The 21435-nt window shown below is 33.0% G+C and overlaps 1 protein-coding gene across 1 annotated transcript in view; it reads right to left on the reverse strand.

Moving 5' to 3' along the window:
* The window catches only part of CNTN5 (contactin 5), a 473778-nt gene that overhangs the window by 239819 nt on the left and 212524 nt on the right, over window positions 1–21435 (reverse strand). The window contains exons 9-11 of the mRNA XM_063094835.1: window positions 15165–15301; window positions 13849–13978; window positions 11733–11883 (exon numbers count right to left, since the gene is read on the reverse strand). Of these exons, the coding sequence (XP_062950905.1) occupies window positions 11733–11883; window positions 13849–13978; window positions 15165–15301 (418 nt within the window). The remainder of the gene's footprint in view (window positions 1–11732; window positions 11884–13848; window positions 13979–15164; window positions 15302–21435) is intronic.

Genomic DNA, 21435 nt, shown 5'->3' on the forward strand with positions numbered 1-21435 from the left:
TATTATTACCCTATTGGTGACTATTATTCTATTCTGAATTAGGTTTCTATATTAGTTTAATTCCAGAGTAGACAGGTGCGTCATTGGGGGATGGAACTCTCTCTTACTTATCATATAAGCTAGCATAGTGTTTTACCTCCAGTACATATTGAATAAAGTTTTGTTTTCACTGAAATAAACTGAATTGAATATAACTGTGCTTAACTGAATATAGAACATGTAGCTATGGCATGAGAGAAAGAATGGAGCTACCATTTGCAATCGGAAAGAACGAGCAACACAGTTAGATTGGTACCCTGAATTCTCCTCGATACATCAAAGGACATAGTGATCTTCATAAAACATATATGTATTTCTATCTATCTATCTATCTATCTATCTATCTATCTATCTATCTATCTATCTATCTATCTATCATCTATCTATCTATCTATCTATCTATCTATCTATCTATCTATCTAATTTTGTCATAAATAACTATTATTAGAGCAAAGAGAAGTGAGCATGGTAATGATAAAATTTGTTTAGGTTGTCTTTTATGAAAATAATCTGAAGGTTGTTTTATTGTAGTGAAGGTTATCATTGTGTCTGTGCTCTAATTTGTAACCATCCCTCTAATTCCCATTATGAATCAACTACAGTTAAATTAGATTGTGATTTATGCAAAAACTGAAGAGAAGTGACTATGTAACTCTCAGAGGGAGTTAAAAATCTCTGCTGTAAAATACTTTTTTTTCTAAACATCCTCAGAATCTTCTTTCTTCACTTTTTATATTTACTGAAGAGTCACCTGGGGAGGTGGTAGGACCAGTCAGTAGCATGTACTTAGATGCTTGAATTCACAAGAATTTTAGATGTTGTTTGTATTAAAGACAAATTAAGCTGGAAGTTGTAGTCTGGGGGCTTTTGGAAAAGAAAAGCTTTTAAGCAATTAATGGCTTTTTCAAGTTGTGCCTATGTGAAGAGCACAACCAAGTAACTTGTGCAGCAATTTATAGTAACTGGGGTAAATGAACCATAATTAGGAGCAGAATTTATGAACTGTTTGCTAAACTAGTAATTAGCTAGAGATGTAAAGCCACAAACTGGAGGTGATCATAGTACCACAGAGGCAGAATTATTTTGTTGTCATTTATAGTTTAAGTTAACTGAGTTTCTCAGTGTTACCTCCCACTGGGAGTTGAGGCCTGTTTTACTATATTTAACAATTAAGGAAATAAATGGAAACAAGAGACAAAACTGTGGTAAGGTCAGAAAAAAACAAAGGTTGAAGACCTTTGAAGAGGAATCTTTAGGTTTTCTGTGACCTTGAATTTGGGAAATATCAGGAATAAACAATTTGAAGCTTCCTGACATGCATGTCTTCCGGTCTTCTGTGTTTAAATGGATGTCATGAACTTGAGGATTTCCAATCACTGTCATATTATGTAACCATACTGCTGAAAATAGAAACTTTTGAAAATGTGAGAATTCTTTTTCTTCCCCCATTCTCATTCAACTATTTGGCATGGTATGAGAATATCGTTATTCAATACATTTGCATTATTTTGGGTTATTTATTCTCTGAGGAGACCAAGTTTATAAACATTGAATACCCCTCAAAACAATGTAGGTCCACAACAGAAAAAAATATTAAAGCACAGCTCAGAAGCATCATGATAAAGGTTTTTTAAAAATTACCTTATGCACAAAATTTACTCCATCAAATCAATGTATCAATGAGAAAATAGAGCTATAACTATTTCTTATAATTGGAATGACAATCAATAACAATATGGTCTAGTTTACAATAAGGTAAAGTGGAGGAAGAGAAAAATAAAGGCAAAATGATATTTTGGCCACTGTGTCTCTTAGTTTGCAGTTTGGCTGTAATTGGAAGAAAAATTAGATTTAAATTAAGTTTTTTATTTGAAGGATTTTCTAAACATTTGTGAGAGAGGTGCGTGCGCGCGCGTGTGTGTGGGCATGTGTGTGAAAACTGCCTATGAAGTTAGTCATGCAGCTTTCGAGTGCATACTGAGAAGCTGAAACTTTATCAGAAACATAAACACTAAGAAGTAATTCCATCACTATTCCCCACGCAGATTGAAATGCAATATCAATCTACGGCCATACCACCCTGAACGCTCCTGATCTCTTCTGAAACGCAGTATCACTGCTAAACAATTTGATTGCTAGGATTATCATAGAATCATTGGCTAATTCCAGACTTGGTTTTAAAGCTCAGCTTTGCAATGGATGACTGAGCAAATCACTTAATCCCTTCGAGTTTAAATTTCAATATGTGTATATCAGCGATGACAATATCTAACTTAGAGGGTTGTAAATGGGCACACACTGGGAGCTAATAAGTTAGAAGCTGACTTAAATCATTTATCTAACTTCCCAGTATCTGCAGCCTGCATATCTAGTAGTGAGAACACCTAAGAAGATAGTCCTTTTCTTGGAGTAGAATTTCAAATGTAATGGAGGATGACTACCATGCTGAGAGGAAGGGGAGGGGAGGGAAGAAGAAAGTCCAAGAAAAGCTTACCAGGTGAGAAAATGCAGCACCTCTTTTGGGGAACTGTGCCTGTCCAGTGTAGTTCAAAGACAGAATATTAGGTTTTAAAATTTGTTTTAGGAGGAGGCAGAGAGTAATAGTAATGAGTAGGGAGACAGATACATGGAGGGAGGAAGATAGTTGACCAGCTAATAAGACTTGTGTAGACTGTCAACTTTGTCCTGACATCTAGCACTGTAGCATATAGGCACCTACAAATACTAAATGGAACCACATGAAATTGAGTTGCTATTCACCTATTTTTGACAGACAAAAGTGACAATTATATTCAGTTCAACTTAATATTTGTTAGATGGATTAATGAACAAATGAGGAAAACATGTAGGAATTCAAATATCGTACTGATAATTTATGGTTGTAATCAACAGGAGATTTAGATCAGTAGTTTTAGCAGAGGGATGGCACAGTGAAAGATGGGCTTTAGCAATATATTTCTGGGAGAGTAGCATTGTTTATTATGGGGAGGGAATATGCGGAGAAACAAAAAGCACAATTAATGATATTTAATACCTGAGATATCTGAAGTACCTACCTTAGGCACCATAAAATAAATAAATAAATAAAAGAATAAAATAAATAAATTCATCCAGGGAAGAATGGTTACCCACTAGTTTGGAAATCTAATTTTATGTTCATTTTAAGTCTATTCAATTGGCCTGTTGGTTGAAGGGATAGTAAAATTGTTTTCAAGACCAAAAGTTCCTCTCCTTAAAGATGTAAAAAAGTGTAGCAAGAAGACAGATGAATGTCTGTCTCTTTTTGTAGGTTCATATCAAATCTAAACTATTGGAAATATTTGAATCCTATGATTAGAAATATATGCCACTTTAACTTTCTCTAGTAAGTTTCTTCTAAAAAATTTTTAGCGTACTTATCTTTCCTTACTAATTATAAAGGCATTATGTAATTATTACATATAATTTATAAAATAGAAAAACACATAATGAAGATTATAATGATCCATAATCCACCCATTAGGAAAAACCTGTGAAATATTAGCTGAATTATTTCCAGTCTTTTTATTGCAAGTATTTGTGTGCATGCATGCATTTTCTTTTCAAGTAAAATTTGTACAATGTTTAAAAAAAAAAAGTTTGTTCTCATAGAAGTAAAGAGTAAAATAATGGTTACCAGAGGGCAAGAGGTGGGTGGGGGATGGGGAGGAGGGAAAGCAGTGGATTAATGGTACAAAGCTACGTTATCTACCCAAAGTGAATCAATGTACAGTATACTCATGTATTGAAACAATACACCATATCCCACAAATATATACAATTAAATGTTAAAATAAAAGAAAAAGTTTCTGAAACCAAGATACATCTTACAATAAATACTGTGCCCTGGTTTAAAAATAAATTGTACCATATTCATGTAAAGATTTTTTCATTGATAATATATCATCATCATTTTCTTATTGTCCTTAAATATTCATCAAAAACACTTTTAAGAAACAATATTCTACAGTTCCATATATATGTAAATATTTCTAGTTTTTGTTTCCTTAATCTTTGATTTTTCCTATATGAACTAAGATATTGTCCCCATGATTTACAATGTTTTCAGCTTTCTGCTTTGGAAGCACTAAAATTTATTAATTTATTTATATACACATATGCATATATATGCACATATATAAAATTATTACATTTTATAATGTACCTAGTCTTGGCGACTTTATTTTTACATTTTCTTGACATCTTGTTACTGTATTTATGACTATTATTTAACCTTTATGCTTAATGTGTGTTTGTGCTTTACACTTGGTTGTGCTCCTACGTTCATAGGTCTGATTTATCCAATAGGTAATGTTCTTAGTTTCCTTTGTCTCTTTTAGCTATTTCTCTCAGCACCCCAGGATCTCTTGCTCAAATACTAATCCTGAGGTCAGTCGGGTACACAACTCCTAGCCAAATGTACAGATGCTACTAGGCTCTAGTGCAGCTCAGTTAGGACTGAGGTGAGGTGTTTGTCCTGTCCTCTCATCCTTATGAGTATGTAGAGGTAAATTTACTTCTGGAAAATCTAAAAAACTCTGTATTCCTTCTTCTGCTAGAAGTAGTACATAGAATTATATGATTTCCAGAATCCATGCATTTCAGTATTCCTCCTTTTAACAATATTTATTGACATTATTATTTATTTATATAAATATCCTAGGATTTGTGTCCTTTCTTCCCCCATTGCTGGATTCATAATTTCCAAAATTATTTTGGATTAGTGCTGATGGGGTGGAGTAGGGAAAGCAGCATCTCGCTACCTGAAAGAGTGGCTTTCCTATAGTAGGGGTGTTCATGCCAGCCTTTGAAGTGAGGCCCGATTTCTGTATTTAGTAGGTATGGGCATAAGGCAGAGGTTGGTGGAAGACTGCTGGATTCTTAAGACTTAGCTGTGTTTTCAGAGATGTAGGCTTGATCAAGCTATTGATCATTTCGTAATTTAGTCTACTTCTACTTACAGGGGTGATTTCTCCTAGAAGTGGAGAATTTGTTCCTCTATATTCTCAACTACCAATGCTGCTGTGGCTTTGTATTTTTTGCTTTTGTGCCTTATTAGTATTTTAAAGGGAAGGTGAAGAAGGTGGATCAGGAGAGCCTTGCACAGTTAATTTTCATTGAAACGAGAAAGTCATTATCTTAACCCCAAAATAATGAACATAAAGCCAATTTCTCCTCTTCCCCTTAAGCTCAGCAGCCAGTGGAATAGCACCATCCCTGAGTGACGACGCATCACATATTGTAAGTAGTTTATAGCTATTAAATCTGATGAAGTCAGATATCAACCTTCCTTCCTTTAGATAAATAATATCATTTTGATTGTTTTATTTCTTTTCTTTCTTTCTTTCTTTTTTTTATAAAGATGACTGGTAAGTGGATCTTAACCCTTGACTTGGCGTTGTCAGCACCACGCTCTCCCTAGTGAGCCACGGGCCAGCCCTGATCATTTTATTTCTTCTGAAAACAGATTTTAATTCATTAAAAAAGTCCAATGATATATTCTTAACATGTGATTGCTCATTTCCCCTCATTATGCAATTTACTAGACACTGAAGAAAACCGAGATACCTAGGGTCTACATTGTTTTATGTTCTTAATATGTAAAAGACACTGTCACAGAGGAAACAACAAAACAGCTTGTTCATTAGCAAGCACAGCATGTAGGTGGAAACAAAGGGATAGAAACAAGACCCTAATTATATCCATGAATTCCCTTTCTTCCTTAGAAAATATAAGACGACTCTGTTTTCCCCTCAGTAACTGTCTTTTAGGGCTTTTACTAAAAATATATTTTCCCATATGTCTGTGAGTCAGTATGTGAGCTTGATGATTGTTGCCTAATAAACACAATACGAATCCCCCCTATAGTCAACTAATAGGTACTTCAAGGGCAATTTTCTATGCATGTTAAATGGGTAAGTTGAAAACTTTGCCGTTCTGAAGCTCCTTTGGTGAACAGAGGAATATCACAAAATATTTTGGATAAGTCTTCGTTTAGATCACAGTCCTATAAAAGAAAAATTATTCTATAATACCACCCCTCCATAGAATAATTTTTATTTTTGAATACAAGATTTCTTAAGCACCCGTTTAAATTACATTTCATTATCTCTATAACTGGTAACTTTTTCTGCCTAGAAGTGAAAATTGGTGCTCAACTCACTTTGAAATTTCAATAATTGTGAGTAATTTTTAAACATATATGGTATATTCTATGAGATTCAATAACAGTTTATACTTGTGCCAACGAAAGGAAACAAAATAAACTGTGCCTTTGCCAAAAACTATATACCCTTCATTTTAGCCAAGATTGCCTTTGTCCACGAAAAGTACAGGAAATTGAACATGTAATAATGAAGACTTAATATTTGTGCACTGCTGGAGTGCTTCTGGATGATTATATTTTAAGAAAAGTTAATGGCCAAGTAATGGAAATAATTAGCTGAAGGGAAAATCCAATAAGAGTTTGATGAGCAGAACACGCTGAATGAAAACATACTAGTGGAGAAAATCCCTAGGGAACATTTTACTTCCTAGTACTCCTGGAGTCTATTAGTTTTAGTATGAAAATGGACATGATTGATAAAGAAACTTAAATGAATGTGTGTTGGTGATCAGTGATGGGGCAAAACCTGGAGATCCCTTAAAGAAAAAGAGAAACAGTTAAAAATGTCTTTAAAAGACTTCATCACTATTTCCATTAACTCCCCATGTATATTTATTTATTTACACTTGGGCTATAAAGCTGATAATGGAGCAAGCAGATATTCAGTCTGTTAGTACAGGAACGTATCCCAAAGACCCTTAGCTAGAAGTAGATAAAGGAGATGGGTGACAGTGCCAGGAAGAGATGATGAGAAGTGGAAGTTTGGGGCTCTGATGGACAAAGAATGGCAATTAGGAAGCATAGATTAATGAATAACAAATTTATCACACAAAAGACCTAAAAGACTCCTTTAGTCTCAGAAAATAACTTAAGCATCCTTTCCCTTAATTACTGAACAAAGAGGAAATGGTAAGAATTTCCAGACTACGAATAACAGAAATTGATGCCAGCATTTAAAGATTCACAGGTTCAAATGAAACGGTCACCACCACCACTACCGTCGTCATTATCATCACCACCAGTATCATTATCATCACAGCATTCACTGAGTACTTAGTCGGTGCCATACACCAGTCAATGTATTTTATGTACAAAATTTCATTCAATTCTCACAACTCAGTAAAGTTACTCTTAATTTAAATTCCAATTTTATAAGTAAGGGAATAAATTAGGTAACTTGTTGAAACTTTATAATCTGCAGGATAAGCAAGGCAACTGAGACCTGTTTTTACACACTGGCCTATACTGTTACCCACAATATTAAAGTGTTTTGCAAATTATACATGCTATAGACTTATGAGCAGTTATCATCATCATTAGTAATAATGTGATTTACTCTTTGGGAAGCAGTTTGTATTGATCATTCTGTGATATAAACATTCATTTTGTGATATAAACAACAAACTATAAACAGCTCATAAGCCTTGATATAATTCATTTCCTTGTATATTTTGGATTTGTCATTTAGGACTAAATGAAGTATTCTGTAATATTTATTTGCTAATCAGATTTCTTCTAAACGTCACATTATGTTCTAGTTAGTACTTATCAAATTTTAAACTGTAAAGATTTCTGTATTTCCCTAGCAAGAAAAGGCTATGTTTTGAAGACCTCCTCCCAAAACAAACAAAATAAAAGAAAACCTGAAAGATTCAGACAAAATATGGCAGAAAAATGAAAGCCGGTTGGTTATTTGGCAATCTGTTAATAAAACAGATGATTGACTATAATCTTCTTTTTTGTTATTTCCAGTACATTGAATTTACAGTTTAAAGTTAAATTTCAGCTAACTCTAGACTCAAATTCACCTTTGAGATTTTCTGACATGTTTTTAGATAAGTAACATTTTCTTCTGCAATTAAAATTTTTTATTTCATTTTCATGCCATTGCTCTGGACATAATTTTATACTTTGAAAGCGATTGATATATTTCTCACTTTTATAAATTTCTTTTATAGCACATTATTACTTTAACTCCTTTCCCCCAATATAATATTACTATTTTCCCATTCAGGAAATTGCCATTTCTGTTTCTATCTTTCTTTGAAATAAAACCAAAATAATTGTAAAAGTTTTTAATAAAAGACAAGGTGAATTCATTTAACATCTCCCCCCCTGTTGTTGTAGGTTGAATAAGTGGAAAATGTATTTGATGTTGATCATATGAATGGTGTGTATACTTGTATTCCAATAAAATAAACCGTGATTTGAATCTGCACCCCTGTTGTGAACAATACATGACATACTTTTTGAAGTCTTCAGTTTTCTGACACCTCCCTGTCCATTTAAATTTTTATTTACAACTGCTATCAAATGGTTGGTGTGCTTTATAACAGAGAAGTGATCTATAATTTCCGTAAGTACATAAGCTATTGTAACTGAGATGTATTAGTCCATTTTGTTGTTTATACCAAATATACCTGGAACTGGGTGATATATAAGAAAACAAAATTTATTGCTTACAGATTCAGAAGCTGGGAAGTCCAAAGTCCTGGGACTACATCTAGTGGGGGTCTTGTCCTGGTGGAGACTACAGCAACTCAGAATATCACATGGCGAATATGGTGGGGCAGAGAGAGAGATAGCTCCTCATGTTCTTTCTTTTAAAAGCCTGAAGAACCTCACCCATGACACCATTAAACCATCAACTTCATCATCTCTTCAAGGCCCCACCTTTCAATGATCATAATAGGATTTACCACCCTCAACAGTTACAGTGGAAATTAAGCTTCTAATATAAGGACTTCACGGGACACAATTTAATCAATCCATATAGACATTTGAAATTTTAAGTTTCAAGTTTCTGTTCATACTTTCAGAATTTACAGTTTTCTAAATATTTGTGTCATATCATTTTGTAAAATTCTTTCTATTGCTATTTAAATCTTAGCCTCTTCTTTTAATATTTCAAAGTTCTTTTTAACATAGCCAATTAGATTGTATCCTTCATGAAATTTGGGACTGCCTGATACTATAAGGAATTTTTTTTTTCAGTAAAAATGGTATTTTGAGAGTGTTCCTGTCAATTTTAGGAGTAAAAATGCACTGTACCTTTGGCTTCTGTTGTTAAGTAAAGCCAGTTTATATATCTACACATGTAGATCAGGGTAGGCAGAATACTAAGTGTGGACAAATGTTGCTTTTACTTGAATAAATAAAAACACAAATATTTCACATTTCAGCCTCCTTCCTAAACAACATTTTAACCAGAAGTTTTGACATCTGGAAAAAAATGAGTGATCTGAGTTTGAGATCTGTGTATTTCTCTCATTAAACCCAAGGGGTTAGCAGCAAAGAGAAAGAGGAGCAAGAAAGCTGGAAAATTCACAAACTATATTTTTCAGCTCCCAGAAAATAAAAAGTTTATTATGCTTATATTGTTGTAATAGAAACTCATAATCTGTTACTTCTCTCAATAGTTTTGCTATGGTTAAAGAGACATCACCTAAAGTTTTAAACTCACAATGTGATATTTATGAATAGTTGAAGGACATTCTTATGGTGAATGGAAATAAATAGGGCAAGGCTCACATGCCACCCACAAACATAAAATAAAGAAGAGCATTTCAAACAGAATGGCTTGCACTGATAAGGCATATATATTTTGATGAAATTGTAAAATTTTGTGATACATTCAGAAAGAATGATAAAATGTAAATTATTTGTTCTTACTATACAGCAATAAGAATTTTCTTTTCATTAGTAAGATTAGTTAGTGCAGCCTTTTTTTTTTCATATTTCTTCAAGCAATGATCTGAAAAAATCGATCAGTATTTGACTGATTCAATCATGAGCAATAGTGATCTCACAATCTGGGACTTATCTCCCCCGCTAAGAATGAGAAATTCTCTTTCAAAACAAATGTTTTGGGGCTCAGAACACAAACATAGCACTTTGGCATGCTGAATATTTTGAACTGAAGAAGATTGGAAAGGCCTCACAAGCAAAGTCTTTCTGACTTTGTCCCATCCTCTTGTCTCCTGCCATCCTTTCTCCCCTGAAGCGAGCCATTGAAACCAGAATTCTTCTCCGTCAAAGTGGGTCACAGAAACTCAACTCTTCATCTTCAAAGCAAGCCATAAAGCCCAAAAAGATTACTCTCTGAAAATAGCTTAAGTATCCTTCCCTGTAAGTACTGGAGAAAGGAGGTGGAAATGGTAAGAATTTCCAGACTATTAATACCAGAAATTTATGCCAGCATTCAAAGATTCAAAGGTTCAAGTGAAAAGGTCATGACCACTGCCACTACCATCATCATTATCACCATCATCAGCATCGTTATCATCACAGGAAACATTCACTGAGCGCTTAGTCAGTTCCATACACCAGCCAATGTATTTTACATACAAAATTTCATTTAATTCTCACAACCCAGTGAGGTTACATTGCTTTGTTTCTGAAGGCTCCAGTGTCATCTAAAACTTTGGTTAAATAAATTTCTTATGGTTTTCTCTTGTTAACCTGTCTTTTGTTATAGTGGTGTTGGCTATGACCTGTAAGATGGGGGGAAAGGTATCACAGCTTTCCATCCTTGCAACAACATAACCCATGCCAATCCCAGGTGAGCACCCTTGCTTGGGCCTGAGCTGAACCCAATAAATTATCTCATAAATTATCTCTTCTGAGGCAGTTTCTCAGATTTGATGGGAAAGAAAAATATTCTAAGGAAAATTTTCAAAATATTCCAAAATTACTTAAAGGATTATTCAAATGAACCCCTACTGCTGACAAATTATTTTAGCTATGTTATTACTTAGATCTGGACAAATATAAAACAAGTCACCAACTCCTTATGTTATATATGAAATGAAAAACAAAATTTTAAAACAGTAATATGCAATATTATTTTGACATGATAGAGGATATTACTTTTTCAAAGCTGAATCACCATTTGTAACACCAATATGATAATTATTTGTAGAGCATGGAATTTTTGAAGTTGGCATACATAGGCTGCCATTTGATGACTTAATTCTCTCAGCATTTTTCTTCATTTGTACTCCTGTGAGATATCCTTTGGCTTTTGCTTGCCAAACACGAATATTTACACATTAAATATTCCTTTAAACATTTTCTCATTTGCTTATGGCAATCAAAATAATCCTATACTATTTTGCATCAACATGATTGAAAACAGAAAGGCAAATATTGGCACAAATATCAAATTAAAGTATTCTGTCATAAGGTGATTATCCAGAAGATCTAGAATATGTTTATATTATTTTTAATATTAACATTGAATGAAAACACGACTCTGAAAATTATCACTGATAACTTGTGGACATCCCAAATGCAGATCAAAACCAAAAATAACTAACTTAATGAAAGTGTTTGCTTTCTTTGAAACTTAGCCAAACTCCTATGTTAAAACTCTATGGAGGCAAAAACTGACCATATTAAAGTAGAACTTTTGTTTCTTTTTAAATTACTGTGTAAGCAAAACAACACTTCAATCAGTTCATAAAATATGTTTCACAATTACTGCAAGACTCTTGTATGCTTTGTGTGTAATCTGCAGCCTCAAAAAAGCCTGATATTATGTGTTTCAATTATGAAATAGACTTCTAACCTTTTGTTCTCTCTAACTGTTTTGTCTCCTTTCTTCCAGAAGATGGTTGGTTTTGGCGAGCCTTGCGGTTTGCATTCTATGACGACTTCTTGGCCTTTTGTAACAATTATTGTTTTCATCAGCTGATTCAGTGCAAAAGTGGGAGCTGAAGCTATTAAAAAGAAAATGTTAGTTCTACCAGAAGCAATAACACTAACCTTTAATGGATGATTCATCAAGATAGTGCAACTTTTTCTTCTGGGATACATTTCTCTTAAAATTATAGGATATCTACACATACAAAAGGTACTCACTCAAAATGTAGTTTATTATTAGTTGATAGATATCTTACTGGCTGTCTTTCAGCAGACGTGGGGCCCACAAATAAAGACTTTCAAAAAATGACATGCTTTAATTATGATTACCAACTTCATTTGTGAAAGACTAATATACAACTTAGACAACAGGTCCAAGGTAGTCTATTTGGGCTTCCTTTGGAAAGATGGGGGTTACCTGTGGAGCAGATAATCCTATGTCTAAGTTTCCTATCTATGCATCTTAATTTAACCCATGTTTAACTTTAATATTACACAAAACTGAATATAGTTTTAAAAGAAATATATTTTTGAGAAATGTGTTTTTAAATTTCAATTAAAAGTTGTATTTCATTAATGGCAATTATTCACTTAGGTCTGATTAGTCATTAATATTAGTAGTGTTTATGTTAGATTTTTATCAGGACACTTTTTAATCTCAAAGAGAACCTGAAATATATTTTACAGTATGTGAGACACTTGTTTATACCAATCTGACAATTTCATGGGTATTTCATAAGTATTTTATGTCCATCATATAGCAATACAATACATGGTACAACATTTAAAAAGAAATGTATACAATTGAGATATGTTAAGATATTGGAAAAAAGTAAAGGAACCTATGGGTAGGTTGCAGGTAACATTTTTGGTTGTATACTGGGAATATAATTTAAAGAAAGTAAGTTTGAAAATATGTCTAATGAATGATAAGGATTTGGGAGTGTTTCTAGGTTAACTCTTAATTAGGTGAAGTCTGAATCAACTTTTTAACCCAGAGATGTTGCAGTGTGAGTCAACAACAACAAAAATACCTTAATATTTGATTGGTTGGGATGTAGGAGATTGAAATGCAGAATCTTGTGTCTATTTTGGATGGATTTTTGGTAATGCAAAGAAATTTCAAGTGTAAACATTCATAAGTCAATAAACAGATTTATGCTGTATTACGGTTAGCAGATATGTAAATGGTAGGTTCTCAAATTCCTGAGGTCTTTGGTATTTCTGTTAATGTTATGCTTTGGAAATTTAAGAGGGGAGTAGAAAGCATACTTGCCTTCTTTCCACTCTGGGGAGACAGGGAGTTGAGATCACTTAAGTATCTCTCTTTGTATTTCAAACATCCCAGAACCAAAGTTTAGGAAAACATCTGAGTGGGAAAAAGTAAAATTCATTCCAGTGGCCCAAATATGCTCATTCTGGGTAGTCTGTTCCACTGGATCGATTCTTTCCTGTGGTATTTAAATACTGAAGTAGTGCTAGTGCACAGGTTACATTCTTATCAAGTATGAGCCTGTCATGCCTCAGGAAGGCTTTCCCTTATATGAAAGAATGATAAAGGTTGATGCCACATGAGAAAAGGGTCATTTACCCTGGAGTCCTATCTTAAAGAAGCCATATATCTACTGGTAGGTAGGTAGGTAGAAGCTGCTTAAGAAAATATTAAGCATTGCTTATGGGAGCAGAAACAGGCTACTGGAATTCTACATTCTGATTCCCTACCCTCAAGGCACTCTTTTTTAAAAGTGAAGATACATTTGTTTATATGATTTTTTTAATGCCATAGCAAAGACATATTGTGTAGACCTTTTAAGATTAAAGCTAAAGTTAGAAAAACCGTATAAACAAAAAGTTATGGGACAAAGTATACACGATGTAAACCTGTCCTCTAAAGCTTAAAAAATAATCAGCAAGACACAATATTTCTTTTCAAGCCATAAAATAAGTTTTACAACTACATCATAAAACCTCAGTATAGTGAGAATTAGAGCACGAATAGAAGCAACCCTTTTTTCCTGTTTATCTACTTAGAAATTGCATACCTAGAATCTTCAGCTCAGCACTAGCATAAATGGCTCCATATTTATTTTCAGCCAAACACTGATACATTCCAGCATCTGATTGATTCACATTGTGGATCACCAATACTCCATTAACCATCTCAACCCTACTCTGTAATGGAATAAAAAAAATTAGATCTAGGAAGTAAACAAATCACACAGAATTTGTGAGTACTCTCTCCTAGACCAATAAAAATTAATAATAAACTATTAATAAGTAATAATTATTAACATATTAATAATTAATGCAGTTAAACATTATTTGGCAGCTTAACAATGCATATTTACTGTTAATTACTTTATTATAACACATCCCTTGTAAATTATAACTATTTCTTGGTCAGAAAAGAAATTCTATTTTCCTGCAATTATTCTTACGAGTTTTACATTCACTCTGGCTTACAAACTAAGCTACCTTTGTTTGGTATACTAGTTGAGCTTGTGAAGTACAACAACAGATGATGCTTTTATTTGAATTCCTTTTACAATGAGGAGGAGGGGCTGGATGGAGCTGTGGGAATGATCTGATCCAATCTCTTCATTTTAAAAAGGAGCAAACCGAGGCCCAAAGAAGCACATGATAAACAAGAAGGTCCTGTGAAAGTGGCAGGACCTAGGCAGGACCTGAGTCTGAGGTTAATATACTTTCCCTCCATTTTTGTCATAAATATTGAACTATTTCCTCTCTGCCCTCCTTCCTGCAAAGCCCACAATTAAGGAAAAGAGTTAGTTAAAATTATTATCATTATTCTGAAAGAAAATAATACTTGATTTATTTTTAAATTCAGCTTATAGTAAGTTTTGAAAACATGCAATAGATTTCCTGAAAAGATATTTAAGTCTGTGGGTAGCAGAATGTCACAGAAAGAACCCTACCCAGGACACAGGAGACTGGGATTCTATTCCAACCTCCTCTCTTACTAGATGTGTGATCCTGTGCAAGTCACTTTACTTCTAGGGATAAACATCGTCATCTTCAAAGTGACAGCAACAAGCTAGATGATATCTAAAGGTCATCTAGAAATGGCAATGAGTCTACAATTATACAACTACTGTAAATTTCTAAGAATTTACACAATTTAAAAAATTTTAAAGAAGCAATGCCTTACTCAAAAGTGTAATGAGGCAATTATAATAAAAAGAAAAACTTGCTTATATATTTGTTATATTTCTCATGCAAAATATATTAAAAGGCAGAAGTAGGAAATTGGCTTTCAATAAGACTCAAGGGGCCTAGTTTGTCCAGTGTGAACTATTGTTAAAATTACACTGGAACAGGTTAATAGTTCCAACAGTACCTGAGGCAAGAGGGGTACTCCATTCTTCAGCCAGCGATATGTGGGTCGGGGTTTTCCGATAGCTTTACATTCCCATCGGAGAGGACTTCCGCTGTCTAACTGAGTATCATTCAGCTTTTCTACCCAGTGTGGGTAAGCTGTAAGTATGTAAGCATTAAAGAAGAGTGATTTAATTTCTCAAACACTTCATCAAGCTCAAAATTCACATGGAAAAATTCATTGCTTTTTTTTTAGCAATTTATGTAACCATAGGTGTTTGGAAGAAGCCCAGTATTGCATTACACACAAAACTCTATTTCCTGTATTATATATATATATATAATATATATAATATGTATATATATACAAACACACACACACACACGCATATATATATACACACACATATACAGTAGTAAAGGTAGTAGAATAACTTAAAGCACTTTTGTAAGTTAAGTGAAATATATCTTATTTATTTATTTATTTACCCACTTTAAAAAGCAAGTGGTTTGATTCTCCTCAAGGCACCAGGACCTGTTTAGAAGAAAGTCAGGTACCTAGAGGCGTTGCTCTTTCAAAGTATTTGAGCAGCATTAGCACAGGTAGAAGTAAAACAATATGTCCTCTTACTATATAACTGCTCTTTTTTTTTTCTTAATAGAACATGAATAGCTTTGGAAAAGTAATTTGTGAATTCAAATTTTACTTAGTGTAAATTTTTTTTAATTTATTACATTCTTTCAACATATATTTTTAAAAATTTTCAAAATTCTAACAGAGAAAAGATTTCTTTATCAAGAAAGAGATAATGTAATTGTATAAAATCTGTAAGATACAAGTTAAAGTGTCTTTCCTCCATTGGCTGACTTTAAAAAAAAAAAAAACTAAATAAAAGTGACTTTTTGCCCAAAAATATTCTGTTTAAAACAGTCAAAACAATAAATGTAAAAAATATCGAACTGAATTTTTTCTTACTCTTTGGCAACATTTTTGGGAAAAACTATAAAATATTTTACTTTGTGCTAGTTAGGACTTTGATCATTCATTCACTCATGTGTCCATTCATCTCATACTACATTGTCCTTGCTCAATCTTAGAGGCTATTAGGGATACAGGAACAGCTAAGTCCTACACTTAAGGAGTTTATACTGGGATAGAGAAGGTCCAAAGTCAATGCCAAGAAAAAGGAGAGCATAAGACAGAAGATATGTTAAAGGAAACTGCACATGAATATCAGAATAGTGTTTCTAAAGAGACAACAGATGTCTAAAACCAAAGCTAGTTTAAAAAGGAGAAAGAGCAAGAAAGAAAGAACTCTTACTCATTAAATGCTAGTCCTAAACACTAAGCTAAATTCTCAACTAATCCCTATAATATTCATCCTGAAAACAAATATATCTCAATTTATGAATCAGAAAACTCTGGCTTAATGACATTACGGAAATTAACTAAAGGTCACAAAGTTTGTTTCTTGTCTGTAAGCAGGAATTTTGTTTTAATTAGCTCATTGGTCTTCTAGCCAATATAGTCTGGTCTTGAAGGAAGCCTACCTTGGCATAGCCTAGTCAGGATTTATGGACCTTGAAATACATTCTGTGATTCAGCTTCTAAACTTAGAAGTTATCATTCAAAAATTTTACCATGGTGAGTTTCAAGTATTAATGCTGATTTTTGTGCCTGGCTTCTGAAATCAGTCTCCTTGTAGTTACATGTCATATATGCTAAAAATACTGATGGGAGTGGTGAGTTACAAAAGCAATACCAAAGTGTACTTTCATATTTGGGCTTTCTGTAAACTCTCCTGTCCTACTTTGCCAGACTACTTTGTACTATGTGTGACCCTGTGATCCAGGTAGACCAGTTTGCTGTCTTCCAAAAATACACTATATTTTCTTCAAACTGTTCACTCCACCCGGGATGTTCTACTTCTTTTCTCCATCTCTTTTAATTCTATCCATAATTCAAGATTAAGTCTAAATTAAATAAGGTATATTAATCACCACCCCAGAAAGGAGTCTCCTACATCATCCCTGGACACCTACAGTTCTTATTCACTTGGAAAATAATCACGTAGTAGCTTGTTACCTCTCTTCTATTGCTGACTTAAATTGTTATTTAATTATTTAGTTAGCCAGCTAGATAGTTGATCATTGAGATCTAAAAGATCTTAAAAACTTACTAAAATAGAGGATTAGAGAAGAAAGAACTGTTAAAATATTAGAATAAAACAATTTTGTCATCTACAAAAGAAAAACCTAGAAATTGAAATAATGTTTTGGATTACTCTATAAAATAGCCTAATTTAGAGTTTTGATTCCAAAATGAACTTGTCGTAAGAATCAAACAAGTGATCAATGGCATTAAAATGAATTAATTCCTGTTTTCCTTTCTTCTTCAAATGTTTTTTGACACCACAATAGGTGCAAAGCTTACACAGAGAATACAATTAGAAATATGCCACAATGTATGTCTGCTGTCTGCTCAAAGTCTAGTGGGTAAGAAGTGATTAAAATATTATTCAAATTCACTCTACCAACAATTCTACAAATAAAAATGGCCTGTTACACTGCCCTCAGAATTAAAAACAATGCTATCAATTTATTAATTCTTGATAGATATAAAAAACAGATGTGGTTTCAGATCTTGCTGTCTTGAACTATGACTCCCTGGTTTATGAATATATAAGCCAACCTATATAGTATGTATAGGATCTCCATATCTATCTAAATCTATGTCTATGTCTATCTATATCTATATCATCTGTATCTATATCTATATATCTATCTAAATTTATGAGAGTACTTCAAAATGGTCATGGAAAAATAGAATTAAAAGATTATACAAATCCTTCCATGAACTTTTTAAAATACCTGCATATATCTCATATATCTGTATGGATATCTATAATGATGCACAATAGCAAAAATAACTGAAACAGTATGACTTGGTGATGCCATTTGTCTGCTTCTTTAGCTGCTATATTTAATTGCTATATATAAACTACTCACTAATTGACTTAATATAAAAGCTTTCAGGTAAGTTCAGTTAAACACACAGAGGTACATACACATATATATACAAACATGCACACAGACACAAATATATGGATTGTGTATCATTGTATACCACGTTATACATGATATACAATGTGTATCATGTTACAATGAAGCTAAGCTCCATATTGGAGAAATAAATTTAACATCATCATTGGATAAACATTCATTAACATTAAGGCTATTTGAATTTATGAATTGTCATCCTTCATGATATACCTGGAAAATGTAGATTGTGTTCAATGCAGGATCAGCTTGACTTTTACAATAGATTTTTTTTTTTTTTGCATTGCAAGATATTTTATAAACCACTAGGTCTGTACTATATGGACCAAACCAAGAAAGGTTATGTGAAAGGGCTGTGATACAATTTAAAAATAACAATTAAATGCTGGGTAGTAGCCTGAAAGAATTTGTCTTAGGCCCTGTTATAAAAAAGACAGTACAGTTCTTTCAAGGTTTTTAGAACACAACAAAATTATTGGTAATATGAAATCAGACACACAAAAGGTTGTGTTTAAAAGATTTTTTTGGCAGAGGACTGCAGGTAACTAAAGGGCAATGGTTTTGGCTTCTGAATAATAGTGTGGGGTTAACATACATCACAATATGATCTGCATTGTGAGGAATCTTTGATCTTTCTGGAAGAAAAAAATCGCACATTGGGCCACATTTTAAATAAACTTAGGAGCTTTCTTTATCTAGCTTTCGTCAGGCCACCTATTATAGGGTGTGGAAAATTGAAGAGACATATGGCATTTTAAACCCAGAAGCTGTTAAAACCTCCCCAGATGCACTGGATATTGGTAAGTACCTATGAAATATAGTTAAACTTCAGATCAGTCTCTGGGTTACATTTTTCAAAACACTAAGCAGATGTGCATAAAGAAAACTCTTGACTTTTATCTCTTGTCATTTTAAATTCTGTACCTCTCTACTGATAAATGCTAATGTTATTGGCCTCCTTCATTGCCCCTGTACTCTTAAGTATTGAGGAGTCAACATAATTCATCTAAATAGATCCCTTTCAATATTATGACTCTTAGCTGTAGGCGAGTGAGAGGTAATGTGGTATATTGGAAAGATTATGCAGTTGGGGTGAACATGGGTTCAAGTCCCAGTGCTACCACGCTCTCACTCTCATATGTGAATGGGAATGAGTTACTTAAATTTAATGAGTCTCATCTGTAGGCTGTAGATGGTAATTCCTGTTTCAATGGGCTACTATGATGATTGAATATAATAGATATTGGTTACTTTCCCACCAAATCCATTGCCCACACATTAACTTCAGCTTCCTTTTCTATCAGCTGTACCAGTACATATGGCACCATTTTCATAACAACAGGATTCAAAGCAAGAAATTTCTCTCCAAAGAAATAGAATTGAAAAATTTCTTTATGTGTGAAATTATTAATCAGGAATCTTCAATTTTATAACATTTTCTACAGCAAATCTTTAATGTACTTTAATAGCTAAAACATCTTTAAAAGTCATACCTTACATAGATACACACAGTTTTGAAGAAAAATACAGAATGAGAACTAATGACAAGGATTTTAATGTGTTAAATAGTTTTCTCTAACACTGATAAAATATTCTAAGTAGAAATTATCCACTCTCCATCCCATTCTCATTGCGTGCTTTAGCTCTAGTCATCAATAACTCACTGAGAGATGGCATCAGATAGATGGGGGGTGGAGGTGGGAGGTGAATTCTGATGTCATTGCCAGTTCTAAATTAGATTCCAGTTTTATTGCTTATTATTAATGGACCTGTGAGTCATAAGTTGCTTAATATTTCTAGATCTAGTTTCTTTATGTATCAAATGGGAGTCCTAATACCTAAGGGCGATTGTGAATCAATGTATATAAAGTACCTCATAATATAGTAGTATCTAGAACATAAGCTCTTTGCAACTATTAGTTCCTTTCATTAGTTCTTCAGTCTCTCCTGACTTCCATCTATTTTTCACAGTGAACCTTGTAGAATGATGTGCATATCTAAGCATTAATCTTTACAATAGTGTAGAATTATAATAAAAATTATCCACTGTATGCAGAACATAATGCTTTATGCTAGAAAGAAACAGCAAAAATAGACTTTGTCTTGAAAAAGCTTATAATCAAACCACACACATTAGAACACATTTACATTTTGAGGATACTCTCCAGAGATTTTACAAAGTAAGGAAATCTATAATGTTATTCTACTTTGAAAATAAAATTGTATTCCTTTGTTGGATATTTAGTACAGCACAACTTAGTTTTCTTTTAAGCATCCTGGTTACAGGTGTATTTTAATACTGATATATCGCTAGTCTAAATACTAAATACAAACTATCTAGAGATCATAATGACAGTAACTACTCTACAGAATGACAAATTACTAGTTGGTGAGGCACACAATACATATTTAAACTTTCTTTATATAGATCACACATCTCTATGTAATAAGATTTTTCCATACACAAAATATCTCCCATTGTCAGAGCTCCTTATAATATAAAACTGCTTAAATGATGTGTGACCTTCCTTCCTTCCTTCCCTCTCGCCTTCCACATTTGCTCCTTCCCTTCCTCCTTTCCTTCTTTCTTCATTTGTGTCCTTATTCTTTCATTCTTTCTTTTCTTTTTAATTGAGAACTTCAACAAGCAAGGTTTAATTTATATTGGAGATATAAATACAAAATTTTGTATGACTAGTTAAAACCAGGCCTTTTTGTTCAATCATTAAAAACTAGAGTGTACAGAAATAATCAAAGAAATTACTGAACCTGTCAAACTACTCTGTATTATAAACAAAATGTATATTCAGTAGAATAATTATGCAGTTTATTCTATCGTTTAAATTATTTCCAAAATTTTGTATTTTAGGTTTTAATAGCTTAATTTTTTTTCTCTTCTGAGTATTATTGTTCAAACCTATTTGTTATATTAGACATGTAAGTTTACCTTAATTTTTAATTACTTAACTATCATGGACCTCTTTATGTCATTTGTTGTTTTATGTTTACAATACAGATGCTTAGTAAACAATAAAATATGTGACTTAAATTTATGTCTACCATCTACATTAGTACTTACGTTTGCAATACTTTGACCAAAAAATGATACTAGAAAGGCTGCCTTAGAACTCTGGTTCATCTTTTGAGTGCAAGAGTTGAATATGTAAAGCATTCCTGTAACTACACTTTCAAGAAGAAAGTTAGCTACAGGAAAATTCTATATTTTCAGCACT

This window comes from Cynocephalus volans, chromosome 4 (assembly GCF_027409185.1).
Source record: "Cynocephalus volans isolate mCynVol1 chromosome 4, mCynVol1.pri, whole genome shotgun sequence".
Taxonomy (NCBI): domain Eukaryota; kingdom Metazoa; phylum Chordata; class Mammalia; order Dermoptera; family Cynocephalidae; genus Cynocephalus; species Cynocephalus volans.